The sequence below is a fragment of the Oncorhynchus kisutch genome, linkage group LG16 (genome assembly GCF_002021735.2).
Source record: "Oncorhynchus kisutch isolate 150728-3 linkage group LG16, Okis_V2, whole genome shotgun sequence".
NCBI classification, from domain to species: Eukaryota; Metazoa; Chordata; class Actinopteri; order Salmoniformes; family Salmonidae; genus Oncorhynchus; species Oncorhynchus kisutch.
Genome location: NC_034189.2, coordinates 18,148,675 through 18,170,011, shown reverse-complemented (window position 1 = coordinate 18,170,011; position 21,337 = coordinate 18,148,675). Strand labels below are relative to the sequence as shown.

Sequence of the window (21,337 nt, the reverse complement as noted above, 5' to 3'; positions counted from 1 at the left end):
TCACATTCATTAGGGCACACTGCAGTAAATGTTTTCAAATGGAAAAGGAACGTTTCTTACTGGACAATTCCAGGTAGTCCCTCACCGTTTTAGTCCTTTTTTACTGCCGTTTGGTACCTAATGAACAAAGTCCTTTCTTCCTGCTTTCAAGGAGATGAGAAGCATTAATTATGAGCAGAGTTATTTTTAGAGCTATAGCCTGCAATAAGACAGAACAACCTAGGTCTGTGGTAGTGTGGCGATGCACATCTTGCCATTACTACTAGGTCGCCTACGAAACACCATCAATTCATTTGACTCTGATTTGTGAGTAAAACAATGAAGTCAGACAACAAAAGCCATAAAAACACTTTAATACCTCATACAAAGTAAACATTTGGATTCAAGGACGGACTATGATGTGAATGTATAATAAGGTTGTGCTACGAATGCACTATAGAAAAATGATTCCAGAATGCAACGTCATGGTTATAGTTAGGCTTTCCTATGGGAATGTCCTTTGAATTCTAATCCTATGATAGAGTATCCATTGAAGCCATCTAAACTTTAACAATGGCTTTTCCAATGTTTTCTCCCTGCAGCATTCCCATAAAGGCAGCAGGCATGTTCTCAAAGCCTTCAGTGACATGCTCACGACACTGCAGTTTCCCCTGTGGATAAAAACACAACATTAACAGGTCTATAGTCTCTGATCGTCACAGACATTTCATATTGTAAATATGAATAGCTCGAAATGAGATGAAGGCTCATTAAAATAACAGGGTGTACAGCTAACAAGACATCTACACAATATGTAAAACATGGCGTGCGAAATTGTTACCCAATACAGCATTTTCATGATTCTGAACTTCAGACAGTTTGTCTGTTTGTGTTTTGCTAACATTCCACTCCTTGTATTCCATGTCATAAGCCAAACATGTCAGAGCACAAGGAGTGTAATGTTAGCACAAAACACGTCTGGATTTCTGGCTAGTACTTGCCTCCCTCTTCCAGGCCATCAGTCTCCTCAGAGCCTCTTGGTTCTTATGCTCCCACCTTCCAACCAGGAAGCCCTCCATCTTCAGCTGCTTAAAGATCATGGTCAGGTGGGGGTAGGGGCCTGTCCGAGAGAGAGAGAGAGATAAAGAAAGGGGGAGAGTAAGAGAGAAAGTTGTGAAAGAAAGTGAGAGAGAGAGAAAATGAGAGATATTGAGAGTAAGAGAGCGAGAGTGAACGGAAAAGCAAGATGAGGAAAGAGATTATAGAGAGTGTGTAATATAGGCAAAGGAAAACAAAGATCCAATATGCTTCTTCATTCATTTTTATGCAATGAAACCAGGGGAGAACTGGTGGGGGGAGCTACAGGAAGACAGGCTCATTGTAATGGCTGGAATGGCATAAATGGATCCGTTCCATTTATTCTATTCCAGACCATTACAATGAGACTGTCTGCCTCTAGCTTCCCCCACCAGCCTCCACTGAATGAAACGTTTAGCTGGCGACAGCATTCTGAGTGTAATACTGGCTAATGGCGCCCTCTAGTGGAATATTGAAATGAGCACAGTCAGTGCACAATCTCAACACTCACAGCATATAAAGGTAACACAAATTACAGTTATGCAGTTATGCAATGTAGAGTTGTGTATATTTGAATGGGTTCTTTAAATGTGCATCTCTGTAAGTAAAGGGAGCGAGAGCAGACCTGTTTGTGGAGTGGTGTCATTGTATGTTGAGATGCCCCCGCACAAGGCTATCCTTCCAAACTCCTTCATCTGAGGGATGGCCACACTAGAGAAAGATCCTCCCACCTATAAAAATGTAAGTTATATCCAGGTAAATATGTGAGGATGAAATACCCATTACAAAACACTGATAGTGTCCGACACTGTATATCTGTCTAATGATATTAAAACTAGAGTGAAATACCACTTTAAAACTAAAGAGTAGGAGCCATATCTAACAATATTACAAGTATCAGAGGGAATTATTATATAACTACTTAATAACATTTTATATAAATACTTTACTACAACGAAATACTTTATAACTACTATATAACCTACGTTCTCAAAGAAGCAGTGGTATCCGTCAGGTGAGGCACTCTTCAGGGCCTCCTCCAGAGAGCTGACTGTTTTGTAGTTGAAGGCCTCATCGAAGCCCAGCTCCTTGAGGAAGGCCACCTTGGTGTCGGAAAAGAGAAAAAGACAAAGGAATAAACAAAAAAAGTTCAGGAAAAGAAAATGAAACAATTTCACTTAATCAAGTGCTGCGCCCTTTTTTAATCAAAGGATAAAGACAAAGAAACAGATGATGACCATTGCATTTTTGCCTCCCAGTCTTTCATTCAAATCCCTTTTTCATTCTTACCTTGGCGTCAGACCCGGTGGAGCCCACCACCCTGCAGCCCTTGATCTTAGCGATCTGGCCCACAGTGGAGCCCACGGCCCCAGCTGCAGCGTTCACCAGGAGGGTGTCTCCAGCCTGCAGCCCCAGCACCTCCTCCAGACCGTACAGGGCTGTTAACCTGCAATCAGATTACAAGGGAATAGAATAAAATACAACTTTATAGTCCATTGAATACAGTCATTTGTCTTTCAAAGTTTTTAAATTCTCAAACCCCCAGACAAAGAGTTGTGATTCCATATATTGAAACTGTTTAAAGAGTGATCAAACAGTGGAGACAACACTGGAGACCACATAAGGTCTGTCAGCCAGTAGTCAGGGCACCAGAGGGAGAGCTCTTTAATAAGAAGTTTAACCATAGAAGAGTCACCCGTGTGGTCCAGTGGGAACACTCCCATCAGAAAGCACACGTGTACAACCCCAATGTTCGTGAGGCAAATCCCCGCCTCAACCTTTCTCTCATCATTGCCTGTCTCTCTCTACTTAAAAACACAAGCAGTAGCATCAGATGGATGCTCATCTGAATTGTGACTCATTCAAACGGTTGAATGAGAGAGACGGCTCATCTGAATTGTGACTCATTCAAACGGTTTAGAGTTCAGCGGAACAGGACCGTAAATGGTGACCGGAGACATCTGTGGCCCAAATCTTTGTTTTTATCAAACTCAAAGAAAAACATACAGATGCTTTTCCTGGCAGAGTTGAGGTCAACATTTAATCTGTCATGAAACAGCTGTGCTGCAAATTCTCCAACACTAGCTCAAACATTAACTGTTAGTATCCCTCCTTACCCAGGCCCTTCTTCTGACCTGAAAACATAAATGTTCCACACTTTGTGGCCAGTGGTGATTCATGCCATAGTAACTCTTGTACTATTCTCCCTAGGCAGATGGGTTGCCTCCCACATGAACAATGTTCTGACATTCTGGATGAGTGTGGTTGCCCTCGGTCCGGGATTTCGGAGACTTTTACCCCAAAATAGAAGCCACGGGCACTTAGAAAGTCCCCCATTCCTTACCCAGGCATGCCGATGGCCCCCAGAGCCAGGGACATGGGGACCTCCTGTGGCCAGTCAGACAGAAGGCGTGTCAGGCCTGTCCCATCAGACACAGTGTGTGTCCTCCAGCCACATCTACCAACCACATGGCACCCAATTGGGAAGGCTGAGTTGTTGCTCTGGATCACCCTAGAAAACCACGCGCAAACAAATAAACAAACCGAATTAACTAGGGTAGTTGATCATACTTAGAGTGTAGATAACAAGTCTGTGTCAGAAGACACAGATCGTAAAGTATGCCTAATGAACAATCTCCCATTGAAAGTGTTTCTAGTGACAGAGAAGGTTTAATCTGGGACTACGACCTTCACCCTCAGTGGTCGCTAAATGGTTTATCTAGAGACTCATTTGAATACATATGAAAATGTCAATGGAAGCAATCTGTACATATTCACAAAGATACTTTAATGACAGTATTCAAGGAAATAAAGTCATTTAAAAAGCCCTGGAGAGAGAGTGAATGCAGGGGAGAGTCATTTGGTTCTGTGTACGTATCCAGACAGACTCACTCTCAATAACACACTTTGTCTGTGGAAACACATTGAACCATTCACTTGTGGCAGGAACGGAACCTCAGAGTACACTGCCAAGTGCATTCAATTTGTTTTCTTACAACTGCAGTCACGAATGATAATCTACTGCCTCAGAAATGAATAACAGGTGCAGGGCCCATTCTCTTCCAGTAAACGGTAGGCATGCATATCCTCTCATGGTAGATGAAAGGCAGTTAACTTAGGCCTGCATCCCAAATGGCAACGTATTCCCTACATAGTGCACTGCTTTTGACCAGGGCCCACTAGTGCACTATGTAGGTAATAGGGTGCCATTTGGACGTGGACCGGTTTATTTTTCTTACTTGGCCACTTGAGTTCCGATCATCACTCCCCCCTCTTTCATACGCAGTCGGCTGAATGGTCTGGAAACAACCACAGAAGAACACATCAGATGAGATGTTTTCTGTCAGGAAATCTACTGAAGAACTGTGGTTTAGCAAAGTCAAAACTGTTCAGTGAATAATAACATGTAGTTTTCCTTATAGATATCACATTACATGAAACATGACCTAAATGGAAAATGTTAGGGGAATCCAAACCCCGTCCCCTTTGTCTTTTCTCCCCTACCTCATGTATGGATCCACACTGAGAAACAGTGCCTCGAGAAGAACCTCTGAAACAGACAAAACAACAACGTATGGCATCACTCATATCAGCTTCAGTCAGGTACAGGAATCTTGTACTCAGTGCAAGTACTAGTCCAGATGATCGAAGTCAATGTGATGAGCTCATCTCCACAGGTGTTAGTTTGTTACCTCCATCTTTAGGCTCTGGCTGCTGCTCCAGCTTCAGCTCAAAGTTGCTGTCCTCCGGGAAGCCTTCAAAGTGACGGGCCAGGACCCAGGTCTTGGATTGAACCATGGCTCTTTGCTTTGGACAACTGTGAACTAATATATTATTTACTTACTTGCTTTCAATACAATTAAATATAACAGAGCCAAAGATAATCCTGGAACATTTTCTACTTTTGCATCCTGCATACTAATAGGTAGCTCTAAACTAGAGCAAACTAAAACTGTAGGTTGAGATATGAACTAAAGCTAGAAATGCAATAGATACATTTAACACCCAGATGCTTATATCATAACAGGATGACGAGAAACTACAGTTCTTCAACAAAGGATGCATGTTATTCAAAGACTGTTGATCAGCTGGTAAGCATGACACGGCAGTCTGTGCAGTAAAGAGTATTGTGCCAGCAAAAACAAGCATGCATTGATTTACAGTACTGTAGTAGCCTACAGTAGGCTGCTATTTAGAATAGCAAAATGTACATTTATCCCACAGCACTAGGTTAGCTAGATAAAGGACTTGCAGAACCTAGCCGAGTGCTGTGCATGTTGCCAAATGAATACCGTGCAAGCCCGCTTTAGAGCGGTCTGACGACCACCACCACAACCGGTGATAAAACGGGTGATAAAAAGCATTTCAACGGGTGATAAAAAGCATTTCTCTCTAACAATGCGTTTGAATGTCATACCTTGTCCAGCAAAACTCACCTCGAATAACGTATAAACAAATCACACTTCTAGGTCACTGTTCTCCGTGCAGAATGAAAGAAATATCAAAACGTACCTAGAAAGGTTAAAAGAGCGTGGGCAGGTAGGCTCGACTACTTTCTCATTGGCTGAAAAAGTTGTTTAGGGGATCCCCACCGCGTGACGTAGAACGTAATGTTGAGAGGGTGACTGATTTTGGATGAGAGCGCGACTGTCGCTTTTGTAGCAATGGTGATAAACGGCACGGGACTAATTGAAAAATAAATCAATAAATATCCTAATGATATTGTTTCTTTAGTTGAACAATTTATGCGTTTAACATTTGATGAGCTACATAGATAACTGACGTGTGTGGTCCAACCATATCAGGCACCAGAGCCTGAACATGGGATTTGAGGTTTCGAGCGACTGAAGTATATATTTGTTTTTATGTGTATGCATGTTAAATGTATCTTCCCCGTAGTGTAATTTACTTTTCTTTCGTGAATTGTTTCATCCCCGTCCAGTTGCTGGCGACAATACATATTTAGCGTTTAGTTCGCCAATAACCCCAAAGAAGATGGTTGAGATCGCGCATTTCGCTCGTGTAGCCGCTTCCTACCAGTTGAAAAACAAGAATATAACAATTTAAAGTACCGGTAGACAAATTGATGCAGCTATTCACTTCAGGGACCTCAGGTGTTAGAATGTGGCTAGCGAGTTTACAGTAACGTTAGCTAGTGTATTATGTTAAACAACTTCTGTTCTTACTTAGGGTGTAAAGGTGACCGTTTCAGTGTCACCGGAGTTATAGTTCACAAACAAACTATATTCGGTTAAACATGTCTTGAACACTCAACTCAATAATGCCGTTGTGATTAGATTCAAATCCACGCCTCCTTATTAACGTGACCTACCGAACCAATGAACGATGGAGATTATTGACTGAGGACACGATCATCAGGGCGGAGAAGCTTTCATCCTGACAATTTCTAGGTCCTTTAGATTTCATATTCGAAATAGCTCAAACTGAGAGTTTACCCCTCATTTCTGGAACCATCTTCTCCACAGGAAATTGTCTTGTCTTGAAAGGAACAATTTAATTTATATTCAATTACTATGATGTTACAGTTGAGATGTATGATAATATTTTTGGTCAATTCTAACCATTCTCCTCACCTCTATATAAATCCCACCCTCACCCGGTTTGACCCTAATGTTACTGCCTCTATGACAGTGTGGTAGCCGGCCAGTATTTTATTTTATTTAACCTTTATTTAACTAGGCAAGTCAGATAATAATTTAATTTAATTTACAATGGCGCCTACCAAAAGGCAAAAGACCTCCTGCCGGGGCTGGGATTAAAAATAAAAGGATCAAAGATTTTTATAACTAAACCAAGATAGACCACGGCCCATTGTTTCAAATGGGAACAAATGAGTCATAGTGGGCAGAACCATGCACTAGCTAGCCAGATCCTATTGGCACGTTCTAGCATGATTTCCGTGAGGGAACCTGTACTGTGTGAAGGGCAGGTGTGCAATAACTCGTTTAGCGTTTGCACTCCTTTTAAACAATGCAATATTTTTTTTAACTTTGGCAAATGGTAAAGTCAATGAAACTTAGTCCACTCTGTTTGTAACAGATTCTAGTTTTGGGAACAGAAAACTGTATTGAGATCAAATATTTCATTGATGAGAAAATGTTCCATCTTCGTTCCATCTTCTCCCACACAGCTCTCACTACCATCTTTGGTAGCCAAGCGTATGCTTCACATTTATACATCTGGTGAAATATCTGTCTCATTGTTCTATCTGTGGTAGGGTGCTGTCGTCATGTCAGACGGCAGTCAGTTTGTGGATGCGCTTGGTCGCTGAGGTTATCTGGGCACCCTATCCCTGAAGGGCTCTGAGTTTGATTGGCTGTTTGCCTGTGCTTCGGAAAACCTCCACCTCCTTGGCTTTGTCTGCCACACCCTCAAGCAGGGCAACGTCCTTACCCCAGAGGAGGCCCTGGCCTTTATGGCGACTCCGTCAAGCCCATATTTGATCAGGCTGCCCTGGGCGAAGTCCTCAAGACCTGTAGGCCTGCGGCTGCAAGTAGCATGGTCCACCCTTCCTCATCCTTTTCATCCTTGACAGAGGGGGAGGTGAAAGTGGAAGACCTAGAGGCGGAGCTAGTTGCGTTTAAAAAGGAGAAGCCGCTGAAACAGCGGCGCCACAAGAAGCTTCAGGAGCTCGCCACCGCCCAGGCTGACGCTGCGCTCTGATTAGCCGCTCAGCAGGATGCGGCCAATGGCAGGCTGAAGGATGTCAACGCGGCGCTGGGGGCGGAGAATGCCGGGACAAATGCCGCACTACAGACCCTCACGGACGAGGTGAAGAAACTAGGATCCTACCTCAAAGTAGACCCAGATTCCAAGAAAGGAAAGACCCAGGGAGAGGCTGCTGCCTCGGCCCTCAGTACCCACCCACCAGGGCCCCCTGTCCTGTTCTCACTATCTCTACCAGGAGGAGCTGAACACCAAGGCCCTGGCTGCCCTCACCCAGCGCCAGTTCTTCCAGGGCATCACCGACATGGTGGAGACCTCCTGCTCAGAACGCTTCCAGTTCCTGGACCTCAGCCTCTGCGGAGATGGAGAGGGGCATGAGATAAAAGAGAAGGATGGAAAAGAGTGGTGGAGCAGAGGAGGGAGATGGCCAGGCTCCAGTGGGGTCAGATTGTGGCCCAGCACCAGTTGTTCAAGGCCAGGGCAGAGGAAGAGAGAGCCAGGGCCGGGCTGGGGTGGATCACTGAGAACCTGCGGTCATTCACCAAGGTAAGGCACCTGTTTTGAAATTCTTTATCGTATAACCTTTTGGAATGCCCTTTTTATTGCAATTATTGGTATCACTATATAACATGTTAGTAAGGGCTGTGGGCATTGGATGGTTCATGAGAGTTGCATATTAACTCTAACTTTTCTCTCTCTCCTCTCACAGGGCACCACCACCAACACATCCTCTCTCCAGGCGCGTGAGGCTTTGTCCAGGCGTGAGCTGCAGGGCGTGGTGTCTGATCTGGAATAGCCGCGAAGCGGTAGGCCACACAAGCTCACACAACAGGACTGCAAAGTGCTGAAGCACGTAGCATGTAAAAATCATCCGTACTCAGTTGCAACACTGACTACCGAGTTCCAAACTGCCTCTGGAAGCAACGTCAGCACAAGAACTGTTCGTCAGAAGCTTCATGAAATGGGTGTCCATGGCTGAGCAGCCTAAGATCACTGTGTACAATGCCAAGCGTCGGCTGGAGTGGTGTAAAGCTCGCCACCATTGGCCTCTGGAGCAGTGGAAAGGTGTTCTCTAGAGTGATGAATCACGCCTCACCATCTGGCAGTCCGACGGACGAATCTGGGTTTGACTGATGCCAGGAGAACGCTACCTGCCCGAATGCATAGTGCCAACTGTAAAGTTTGGGTGGAGGAGGAAGAATGGTCTGGGGCTGTTTTTCATGGTTCGGGCTAGGCGCGTTAGTTCCAGTGAAGGGAAATCTTAACGCTACAGTATACAATGACATTCTAGAGACGATTCTGTGCTTCCAACTTTGTGACAACAGTTTGAGGAAGGTCCTTTCCTGTTTCAGCATGACAATGCCCCCGTGCACAAAGTTAAGTTCATACAGAAATAGTTTGTTGAGATCGGTGTGGAAGAACTTGACTGGCATGCAGAGAGCCCTGACCTCAACCCCATCAAACACCTTGAATTGGAACACCGACTGCGAGCCAGGCCTAATCGCCCAACATCAGTGCCCGACCTCACTAATGCTCTTGTGGCTGAATGGAAGCAAGTCCCCGAAGAAATGTTCCAATATCTAGTGGAAAGCATTCCCAGAAGAGTGGATGCTGTTATAGCAGCAAACGGGGGACCAACTCCATATTAATGCCCATGATTTTCGAATGAGATGTTCGACGAGCAGGTGTCCACATACTTTGGGTCATGTAATGTACCTTTAAAAGTGAATCAGAGAACCACCATTTGCCTTATGCAGTTTTTCACATCTCCTTCGCATAGATTGATCAGGCTGTTGATTGTGGCATGTGGAATGTTGTCCCACTCCTCTTCAATGACTGTATAAAGTTGCTAGATATTGGCGGGAACTGGAACACGCTGTCGTACACGTCTATCGAGAGCATCCCAAACATGCTCAATGGGTGACATGTCTGGTGAGTATGCAGGCCATGGAAGACCTGGGTCATTTTCAGCTTCAAGAAATTGTGTGCAGATCCCTGCATCACGAGGCCATGCATTATCATGCTGAAACACGAGGTGATGGCGGTGGATGAATGGCACGACAAAGGGCCTTAGGATCTCATCACGGTATCTCTGTGTATTCAAATTGCCTTTGATAAAACGCAATTGCATTTATTGTCTGTAGTTTATGTCCGAGGACCCTGCCCCCTCCTCTACCCCCATAGGGAGGTACTCCCTGGTCCTCCATAACCCCTCACAGGAGCCTCCCTGGAGAGAGTGGACTACAACTAGCCCCTAGGACTCCTTGTTGCTTCTTGCTGCTCAGAGAGAGATGCATCAGGGTCAGGTTCAGTTAGAGGAAAAACGTTTTGAAACAGAGGTACTACCTGAACGTGTCCAGTAAGAACACAGATTTTCATTCTCTGTCGACTGATTGGTTGCCTTTGGTCTTCTCCCACAGCTCACCTGAAGAGACAGCTCACATGCTCCATCCACTTCCCCTTGGAGAGTAGAGTATTACTTTATCAATCCCAACTTGGGTAATTGTTTTATCACAGCATGCATCATCAATGACGTACAACGACAGGACACACAACAATGACCAACACATGATAAAAAGACACAAAGGCACATGCACCAACCATATTATCCCTAAAAAAATAGTCTGATTGAAGTACTGTTTCTATCCTACTCTGGGGGAAACAGGCACCAACATTTTCCAATAGAAAGACCTCATAAAACAGTTAATTAATTACACGTATTAAAAAGCCTCATGGCTGTGGGTAAAAATGACTGTCTAAACCTCTCTGTGGAACATCTGAGCAGGATGAACCTGCTACTGAATCTGCTCCTGTGTGTCAGAGTGCTGTGGAGTGGGTGTGTGTCATCAGAGTGCTGTGGGGGGGTGTGTGTCATCAGAGTGCTGTGGAGGGGGTGTGTATCACCAGAGTGCTGTGGAGTGGGTGTGTGTGTCATCAGAGTACTGTGGAGTGGGTGTGTGTGTCATCAGAGCCCTATGGAGTGGGTGTGTGTGTCATCAGAGCCCTATGGAGTGGGTGTGTGTGTCATCAGAGCCCTATGGAGTGGGTGTGTGTCATCAGAGTGCTGTGAAGGGGGTGTGTGTCATCAGAGCCCTATGGAGTGGGTGTGTGTGTCATCAGAGTGCTGTGGAGTGGGTGTGTGTCATCAGAGTGCTGTGGAGGGGGTGTATGTCATCAGAGCCCTATGGAGTGGGTGTGTGTGTCATCAGAGTGCAGTGAAGGGGGTGTGTGTCATCTGAGTGCTGTGAAGGGGGTGTGTGTCATCAGAGCCCTATGGAGTGGGTGTGTGTGTCATCAGAGTGCTGTGGAGTGGGTGTGTGTCATCAGAGTGCTGTGGAGGGGGTGTGTGTCATCAGAGCCCTATGGAGTGGGTGTGTGTGTCATCAGAGTGCTGTGGAGTGGGTGTGTGTCATCAGAGTGCTGTGGAGGGGGTGTGTGTCATCAGAGCCCTATGGAGTGGGTGTGTGTCAGAGCCCTATGGAGGGGGTGTGTGTGTCATCAGAGCCCTATGGAGTGGGTGTGTGTCATCAGAGCGCTGTGGAGGGTGTGTGTGTCAGAGCCCTATGGAGTGGGTGTGTGTCATCAGAGCGCTGTGGAGGGGGTGTGTGTCATCAGAGCCCTGTGGAGGGTGTGTGTGTGTCATCAGAGCCCTGTGGAGGGTGTGTGTGTGTCATCAGAGCCCTGTGGAGGGTGTGTGTGTGTCATCAGAGCCCTGTGGAGGGTGTGTGTGTGTCATCAGAGCCCTGTGGAGGGTGTGTGTGTGTCATCAGAGCCCTGTGGAGGGTGTGTGTGTGTAATCAGAGCCCTGTGGAGGAGGTGTGTGTGTAATCAGAGCCCTGTGGAGGAGGTGTGTGTGTCATCAGAGCCCTTTGGAGGAGGTGTGTGTCATCAGAGTGTCTCTCGCTAAGATAGTGCTGTAGAGCATTTTTACACAGACATTAAAAGATGTAAGCTTGTCTGAAAAGTACGGTCTGGATTGGCCGTTTTTGTAGACTCTGTAAGAATTCTCCTTCCAGTTCAGTTTGTTGTCCAGTATTACACCCAAGTACTTATACGAGTCAACAGTGACAATCTCTTCACAATTAATTGAAATGGGATTAAAAACATTTATTTTTCCTAAAATCTACCACTAGCTCCTTGGGCTTTAGTACATTCAGGTGGAAGTAATTATCCTCACACCATTCCACAAAGGACTCTTGTATGTCCCTTAGATGAACATCGTCTCCTCTCATGACACAGCTTACTACAGCAGAGTCATCAGAGAATTTCTGTAAGTGTCTCAGTTCATTGTTGTGTGTGTGAAGTAATTTGTGTAAAGGGTAAACAGAAAAAGTGACAGGACCGTCCCCTGCGGCGCCCCCCTGTGTTTGTACATATCCGATCTGATGCTTCCTAGTTCAGTCTTACCAACTGTGATCTATTGATCAGGTAGTTCACAATCCATTTGTTGGTGTGTGGGTTTATGTGAATGTCCTTTAGCTTTTGGGCCAGCAAGCAGGCTTGTATGGTATTGAAAGCACTGGAGAAGTCAAAGATCATTGTTCTCACCACAGAGTCGGGCTTCTCCAGGTGCTCATATGCTCTGTGGAGGAAGTAGAGCAGAGCATCTTCAGCACCAGCTTATGGGCGGTAAGCAATCTCGCAAAGGATCCAGATAGGCCTGTCAGTTCCAGGGCCCTGTCAGACCACCTCTCCCCAGCACAGAGCACCCTAGCCCCCTTAGAGAAAAAAGTCAACTAGGGCCTGTGGACCACCATCCTCCTAGCACCAGAGAACCACGTAACAAGCCAAAAGACTCAAAGTGAAGACTGGCACTTAGGAAGTGTAGATGGGGAATGGCAAGGTAGCCAAGAGGATACCACTGTAGCCCTGGAAGGCCAGAGGGAGAGCCTGGCTAAAGCCCAGCCCACATAAATGGTTTCAGCTGGAGGAGGAGATGCTGACCGTCAGGCCCTATAACGCTTGTAACTAAATGGCAGTTTGGAACTCTCCTGCTGCCTCTACCTGAAAGAGGCCAACGAGATGGCAGGCTGTGTCAGAGACCAGAAAGAGGGCTGATTTCCTTAATCAAAAATAGAGGAGAATGACATTGGAGTAAACGATTGGTTACAAAAGGATGGTTTTGGTGCAAGTCATACACTAGAGAGAGATGGAGGAAAGAAAATCTCTTTAGTTTGTTGCAAAGTTACTGAGAACCTCAGCCACAGGGATAGTGCAGAGAGCCACAGGGATAGCACAGAGAGCCACAGGGATAGCGCAGAGCCACAGTGTAGTTGAGTTAGTTGAGCAGCAGGTGGCGCTGCAAGGAGATAGCCCAGTCAGAGGAGTTAGTGACAGCAGGAGGACCAGGGGAGAACCCCAGAGAGACCCCATGAAGAGGAAACTTCTCTTTTGTGACATGAATACTGACGATCAGAGAGGGTAGAGAGGTGGAGAGGGCGGAAAGATTGGAAACATGGGTTTAGTTCAGGTCACAGTGGAAACATGGGTTAGAGGTGAGGTGGAGAGGGGGCGGAAGATTGACAGCATGGGAGTGGCGGAGGGCGAAAGAAGAGCGGAGTCTGAAGGAGGGATGAAGAAAAAGATAGATTGGAAGGACAGTGGCAGTACCAACCCCCACCACCAGGAGGTGTCCCCCTCACAAGGGCAGATGAGGGATGGAGAGGGCCAGGGGGTGACAGAGGGGGACATGGATGGGCCATTGGTGACTACTGCACAGAAGAACCATGGAGGAAGCACAGGTTGGTTCAGGACACACTAACACATTACGCACAGAGTGGAAACATGGGTTAGTTCAGGTCACAGTGGAAACATGGGTTAGTTCAGGTCACAGTGGAAACATGGGTTAGTTCAGGAAACACTAACACATTACGCACAGAGTGGAAACATGGGTTAGTTCAGGTCACAGTGGAAACATGGGTTAGTTCAGGTCACAGTGGAAACATAGGTTTAGTTCAGGTCACAGTGGAAACATGGGTTAGTTCAGGTCACAGTGGAAACATGGGTTTAGTTCAGGTCACAGTGGAAACATGGGTTAGTTCAGGTCACAGTGGAAACATGGGTTAGTTCAGGTCACAATGGAAACATGGGTTAGTTCAGGTCACAGTGGAAACATGGGTTAGTTCAGGTCACAGTGGAAACATGGGTTAGTTCAGGTCACAGTGGAAACATGGGTTAGTTCAGGTCACAGTGGAAACATGGGTTAGTTCAGGTCACAGTGGAAACATGGGTTAGTTCAGGTCACAGAAAGACATGTATCCAGATAAATGGTTTCAGCTGGAGGAGGAGATGCTGACTGTGGTTTGGTACCATTTGATACCGTTCCATTTATTCCATTCCAGCCATTACAATGAGCCTGTCCTCCTATAGAGCCTCCCACCAGCCTCCACTGTTAGAGATGGATGTTAGGGATTTTATGGGATTTTATATCCTGGACAAATTGGCACTTCTGTAATGAGCCACTAGATGGCCTTACAGGACTTTCAGTATTGTTCATAGATGCTAATTTAAGGCTGGTTTATCATTTTCCCTCTAATGGTTACTGTTGGGATTTGGTGAAGGGGAAGCTGATCCTGGAGCTGTTGACCAGTAATCTATAGGGCCCAGAGATTTCCCCCAACCACAAGGCCTGACTAGGAAAAACTCAGGGCCCCAGGCAGATCATATATATCACAGTGCTGATGAAATAAAGGTTGCGTCCCAAATAGCGCCCTATTCCCTATATAGTGCGTAACTTTTGACTAGGCCCTTTTTTGGACTAAACCAAAAAAGTGTGAATCAGGATACACTGATTATAACTGACTCTGAACATGCTGACAGAGAATCAGTAAGGAAGCGTTTGTGTGTGTGTGTGTGTGTGTCAGTAAACAGCTGAGTCAGGAACAGTAATGTATAGACAGGATATCAGACCTCAGCTATGTTTCAGTATGCAGTAAGGAAGTGTTTATGTGTGTGTGTGTATGTGTGTGGGTGTCAGTGAACAGCTGAGTCAGGAACAGTAATGTATAGACAGGATATCAGACCTCAGTTATGTTTCAGTGAGTTTAATGACCCCACTCAGTATGCAGATACAGGGTCTGGCTTAAACACACACACACACACACACACACAACACACACACACACACACACACACACACACACACACACACACACACACACACACACACACACACACACACACACACACACACACACAGAGAGAGAGAGACACACATCCCCTCTACAAGGGTAGAACCCCCTGGGGAAGACCCCCCTGGCTACTAACCACCACAACACCACTCAGGTGTTTTACAGCCAGAGGAACGCATATTGTTCAATCTGCAGTCCGTAATTCAAACAACAACAAAATGGCCTCCCAGACGGCCAGTTGTTTTGGTAAACACCTGAGTGATGGTGCTCGGGAAATGTACGATTTTAATAGTTGTGTTATGGTTGGTATCTCGCTCCCATGCAGAAAACCACTCAAACCACAACCCCCTGTCCCTCTCCCTGAAACCCTTTGAGATACATTGTAAATGCCACCCTATTCCCTACATAGTGCACTACTTTTGACCAGAGCCCTGTGGATCCTGGTCAAAAGTAGTGTACTAGGGGGCCATTTGGAACACAGCCTTGAGCGTGAGTGAAACAGAGAGAATTCCCCCACTGCTCATCCCCCTTGATTTCCATGGAAATGGAAGAGTTCGACAGTATTGCACCACGGCACACCACAGCGTAGAGAAGTGATGGCTCCCTGTTGGGGGTTAAACTAAAAGGCCTGACGATAGTTTAACCCTCTAGTCTTTCCACTGTGTGTGCATGTCAGACCTGGGTTATTTTAATGAGATGCTTCAACTACTTTTCAATACATTTCAAAACAAGTATTCAGATAGCCTTTGAAAAAACAAGAAGTTAATTGTTGAAATACACGTGGAAAGTACACCCATGCATTTAACCCATGTATTTGAAAATAGCATTTGAAATAAATATTTGTAATTACTTTCAAATACAATTTGGTTGGCTATTTGATATTTTTTTACAATTAACAATTCAAATACTCAAATAAAAGTACCTGTTTTGGACTGAGAGAGAGAGAGAGTGCTGGGCAGACCATGCAGTGTTTGAGAGAGAGAGTGCTGGGCAGACCATGCAGTGTTTGAGAGAGAGAGTGCTGGGCAGACCATGCAGTGTTTGAGAGAGAGAGTGCTGGGCAGACCATGCAGTGTTTGAGAGAGAGAGTGCTGGGCAGACCATGCAGTGTTTGAGAGAGAGAGAGAGAGAGTGTTGGGCAGACCATGCAGTGTTTGAGAGAGAGAGAGAGAGAGAGTGCTGGGCAGACCATGCAGTGTTTGAGAGAGAGAGTGCTGGGCAGACCATGCAGTGTTTGAGAGAGAGAGAGAGAGAGAGAGAGAGAGAGTGCTGGGCAGACCATGCAGTGTTTGAGAGAGAGAGAGAGAGTGCTGGGCAGACCATGCAGTGTTTGAGAGAGAGAGAGAGTGCTGGGCAGACCATGCAGTGTTTGAGAGAGAGAGTGCTGGGCAGACCATGCAGTGTTTGAGCGAGATAGTGCTGGGCAGACCATGCAGTGTTTGAGAGAGAGAGTGCTGGGCAGACCATGCAGTGTTTGAGAGAGAGAGTGCTGGGCAGACCATGCAGTGTTTGAGAGAGAGAGTGCTGGGCAGACCATGCAGTGTTTGAGAGAGAGAGTGCTGGGCAGACCATGCAGTGTTTGAGAGAGAGAGTGCTGGGCAGACCATGCAGTGTTTGAGAGAGAGAGTGCTGGGCAGACCATGCAGTGTTTGAGAGAGAGAGAGAGTGCTGGGCAGACCATGCAGTGTTTGAGAGAGAGAGAGAGTGCTGGGCAGACCATGCAGTGTTTGAGAGAGAGAGAGTGCTGGGCAGACCATGCAGTGTTTGAGAGAGAGAGAGAGTGCTGGGCAGACCATGCAGTGTTTGAGAGAGAGAGAGAGTGCTGGGCAGACCATGCCGTGTTTGAGAGAGAGAGAGAGAGAGAGTGCTGGGCAGACCATGCAGTGTTTGAGAGAGAGAGTGCTGGGCAGACCATGCAGTGTTTGAGAGAGAGAGAGTGCTGGGCAGACCATGCAGTGTTTGAGAGAGAGAGAGAGTGCTGGGCAGACCATGCAGTGTTTGAGAGAGAGAGTGCTGGGCAGACCATGCAGTGTTTGAGAGAGAGAGTGCTGGGCAGACCATGCAGTGTTTGAGAGAGAGAGTGCTGGGCAGACCATGCAGTGTTTGAGAGAGAGAGTGCTGGGCAGACCATGCAGTGTTTGAGAGAGAGAGTGCTGGGCAGACCATGCAGTGTTTGAGAGAGAGAGTGCTGGGCAGACCATGCAGTGTTTGAGAGAGAGAGAGAGAGAGTGTTGGGCAGACCATGCAGTGTTTGAGAGAGAGAGAGAGAGAGAGTGCTGGGCAGACCATGCAGTGTTTGAGAGAGAGAGTGCTGGGCAGACCATGCAGTGTTTGAGAGAGAGAGTGCTGGGCAGACCATGCAGTGTTTGAGAGAGAGAGAGAGAGAGAGAGAGAGTGCTGGGCAGACCATGCAGTGTTTGAGAGAGAGAGAGAGAGTGCTGGGCAGACCATGCAGTGTTTGAGAGAGAGAGAGAGTGCTGGGCAGACCATGCAGTGTTTGAGAGAGAGAGTGCTGGGCAGACCATGCAGTGTTTGAGCGAGATAGTGCTGGGCAGACCATGCAGTGTTTGAGAGAGAGAGTGCTGGGCAGACCATGCAGTGTTTGAGAGAGAGAGTGCTGGGCAGACCATGCAGTGTTTGAGAGAGAGAGTGCTGGGCAGACCATGCAGTGTTTGAGAGAGAGAGTGCTGGGCAGACCATGCAGTGTTTGAGAGAGAGAGAGAGTGCTGGGCAGACCATGCAGTGTTTGAGAGAGAGAGTGCTGGGCAGACCATGCAGTGTTTGAGAGAGAGAGAGAGTGCTGGGCAGACCATGCAGTGTTTGAGAGAGAGAGAGAGTGCTGGGCAGACCATGCAGTGTTTGAGAGAGAGAGAGAGTGCTGGGCAGACCATGCAGTGTTTGAGAGAGAGAGAGAGTGCTGGGCAGACCATGCAGTGTTTGAGAGAGAGAGAGAGAGAGTGCTGGGCAGACCATGCAGTGTTTGAGAGAGAGAGAGTGCTGGGCAGACCATGCAGTGTTTGAGAGAGAGAGAGAGTGCTGGGCAGACCATGCAGTGTTTGAGAGAGAGAGAGAGTGCTGGGCAGACCATGCAGTGTTTGAGAGAGAGAGAGAGAGTGCTGGGCAGACCATGCAGTGTTTGAGAGAGAGAGAGTGCTGGGCAGACCATGCAGTGTTTGAGAGAGAGAGTGCTGGGCAGACCATGCAGTGTTTGAGAGAGAGAGAGTGCTGGGCAGACCATGCAGTGTTTGAGAGAGAGAGTGCTGGGCAGACCATGCAGTGTTTGAGAGAGAGAGTGCTCGGCAGACCATGCAGTGTTTGAGAGAGAGTGCTGAGCAGACCATGCAGTGTTTGAGAGAGAGAGAGTGCTGGGCAGACCATGCAGTGTTTGAGAGAGAGAGTGCTGGGCAGACCATGCAGTGTTTGAGAGAGAGAGTGCTGGGCAGACCATGCAGTGTTTGAGAGAGAGAGTGCTGGGCAGACCATGCAGTGTTTGAGAGAGAGAGAGAGAGTGCTGGGCAGACCATGCAGTGTTTGAGAGAGAGAGAGAGAGAGTGCTGGGCAGACCATGCAGTGTTTGAGAGAGAGAGAGTGCTGGGCAGACCATGCAGTGTTTGAGAGAGAGTGCTGGGCAGACCATGCAGTGTTTGAGAGAGAGAGTGCTGGGCAGACCATGCAGTGTTTGAGAGAGAGAGAGTGCTGGGCAGACCATGCAGTGTTTGAGAGAGAGAGAGTGCTGGGCAGACCATGCAGTGTTTGAGAGAGAGAGTGCTGGGCAGACCATGCAGTGTTTGAGAGAGAGAGTGCTGGGCAGACCATGCAGTGTTTGAGAGAGAGAGTGCTGGGCAGACCATGCAGTGTTTGAGAGAGAGAGAGAGTGCTGGGCAGACCATGCAGTGTTTGAGAGAGAGAGTGCTGGGCAGACCATGCAGTGTTTGAGAGAGAGAGTGCTGGGCAGACCATGCAGTGTTTGAGAGAGAGAGTGCTGGGCAGACCATGCAGTGTTTGAGAGAGAGAGTGCTGGGCAGACCATGCAGTGTTTGAGAGTGCTGGGCAGACCATGCAGTGTTTGAGAGAGAGAGTGCTGGGCAGACCATGCAGTGTTTGAGAGAGAGAGAGAGAGAGAGTGCTGAGCAGACCATGCAGTGTTTGAGAGAGAGAGAGAGAGAGAGAGAGAGAGAGAGAGTGCTGGGCAGACCATGCAGTGTTTGAGAGAGAGAGAGAGTGCTGGGCAGACCATGCAGTGTTTGAGAGAGAGAGAGAGAGAGAGTGCTGGGCAGACCATGCAGTGTTTGAGAGAGAGAGAGTGCTGGGCAGACCATGCAGTGTTTGAGAGAGAGAGAGAGAGAGAGAGAGAGAGAGAGAGAGTGCTGGGCAGACCATGCAGTGTTTGAGAGAGAGAGAGAGAGTGCTGGGCAGACCATGGTGCTGCAGTCCGCTTCCCTGCAGTACATAGATTCTGTATGGAGATGTGAATGGGCAGGGTGTCCAAATGGAGGATCTTACTCTCCATACTAGGTTATGGGCCATCCTTAGGGCTTCAGTGGCTAACTGAATACTGGCCTAGGGGCTATAGGACTCTGTAGAGGTACATAGTCAGCAGAAACTGTGTGTGTGTGTGTGTGTGTGTGTGTGTGTGTGTGTGTGTGTGTGTGTGTGTGTGTGTGTGTGTGTGTGTGTGTGTGTGTGTGTGTGTGTGTGTGTGTGTGTGTGTGTGTGTGTGTGTGTGTGTGTGTGTGTGTGTCAGCATGTAATTGTTTCTGTTTACAAGGAAATCAGCCGAGCTCTCCCTAGAGAGCTAAATCAGTTGAGGATGTTCTCTTGGTAAGCAGGCTATAGCCCACTACACACACACACACTGACTCTGAATTTGGATTCATTCAACTCTGCACACACCTTGCATAAAAATGTGGAGTTTCTTCCTATGAATAATCCAGGTATTCCAGTGGAGAGAGACTGGGTTAGATGGTTAGTCTGTTCTCTCTGAACTGTCTGTCTGACTGTCTGTTTTTCTGTCTAACTGTCTGGGACTGACTGTGCAGTAGAGATCACTGTCTGGGACTGAGCTGACAAGGTACACATCTGTCGTTCTGCCCCTGAACAAGGAAGTTAACCCACTGTTCCTAGGCCGTCATTGAAAATAAGAATGTGTTCTTAACTGACTTGCCTAATTAAATAAAGGTTAAAAAAACATTTTAAAAAATAAAAAGAGATCACTGTCTGGGACTGACTGTGCAGTAGAGATCACTGTCTGGGACTGACTATGCAGTAGAGATCACTGTCTGGGACTGACTATGCAGTAGAGATCACTGTCTGGGACTGACTGTGCAGTAGAGATCACTGTCTGGGACTGACTATGCAGTAGAGATCACTGTCTGGGACTGACTATGCAGTAGAGATCACTGTCTGGGACTGACTATGCAGTAGAGATCACTGTCTGGGACTGACTGTGCAGTAGAGATCACTGTCTGGGACTGACTATGCAGTAGAGATCACTGTTTGGGACTGACTGTGCAGTAGAGATCACTGTCTGGGACTGACTATGCAGTAGAGATCACTGTCTGGGACTGACTATGCAGTAGAGATCACTGTCTGGGACTGACTATGCAGTAGAGATCACTGTCTGGGACTGACTCTCTCTTTCTCGCTCTCTCTCTCTCTCTCTTATTCTCTCCTCTTGCTGTCTCTTCACCATTTCACACACACATTTTTCACCATCTTGCTGTGAAAGGAATTGAGAGAATAGAAAGGTTATAGAAACCATTTTATTATGTTTGCAATTGCAACAAATAATCTGCTCAGACCCCAACCAAGGAGCATCAAAAGTCGTGCTATAAATTCACAGACAACACAAAGAGTCCTTGATGCCCTTCCAGACTCCCTCTGCCTACCCAAGGAAGTCAGAGGACGAAAATCAGTTAACCACCTAACTGAGGAACTCAATTTAACCTTGCGCAATACCCTAGATGCAGTTGCACCCCAAAAAACTAAAAACATTTCTCATAAGAAACTAGCTCCCTGGTACACAGAAAATACCCGAGCTCTGAAGCAAGCTTCCAGACAATTGGAGCAGAAATGCTGCCACACCAAACTGGAAGTCTTCCTACTAGCTTGGAAAGACAGTACCGTGCAGTATCGAAGAGCCCTCCCTGCTGCTCGATCATCCTATTTTTCCAACTTAATTGAGGAAAATAAGAACAATCCAAAATTTATTTTTTATACTGTCGCAAAGCTAACTAAAAAGCAGCATTCCCCAAGTGAGGATGGCTTTCACTTCAGCAGTAATAAATTAATGAACTTCTTTGAGGAAAAGATCATGATTATTAGAAGGCAAATTATGGACTTCTCTTTAAATCTGCGTATTCCTTCAAAGCTCAGTTGTCCTGAGTCTGCACAACTCTGCCAGGACCTAGGATCAAGAGAGACACTCAAGTGTTTTAGTACTATATCTCTTGACACAATGATGA

The 21,337-nt window shown here is 46.8% G+C and overlaps 1 protein-coding gene across 3 annotated transcripts; it reads right to left on the bottom strand.

The window, feature by feature from the left end:
- Nucleotides 1–337: 337 nt before the first annotated feature.
- Nucleotides 338–6,337, bottom strand: LOC109906827 (prostaglandin reductase 1). Of its 3 annotated transcripts, none has more exons than XM_020504671.2 (10): nucleotides 5,493–6,337; nucleotides 4,749–4,873; nucleotides 4,561–4,606; nucleotides 4,296–4,355; nucleotides 3,401–3,568; nucleotides 2,347–2,503; nucleotides 2,043–2,159; nucleotides 1,682–1,787; nucleotides 981–1,099; nucleotides 338–650 (listed from the first exon to the last, which is right to left on the bottom strand). In XM_020504671.2, exons 2-10 carry the CDS (start codon nucleotides 4,852–4,854, stop codon nucleotides 540–542), a joined length of 990 nt encoding a protein of 329 aa, XP_020360260.1. In that variant the 5' UTR covers nucleotides 4,855–4,873; nucleotides 5,493–6,337; the 3' UTR covers nucleotides 338–539. The 3 variants fall into 3 exon arrangements, with proteins under 3 accessions (XP_020360260.1, XP_020360261.1, XP_020360259.1); XM_020504672.2 differs by having other exon boundaries at nucleotides 4,749–4,880; nucleotides 5,569–6,337; XM_020504670.2 differs by having other exon boundaries at nucleotides 4,749–4,880; nucleotides 5,493–6,334.
- Between the last annotated feature and the right edge of the window lie 15,000 nt (nucleotides 6,338–21,337).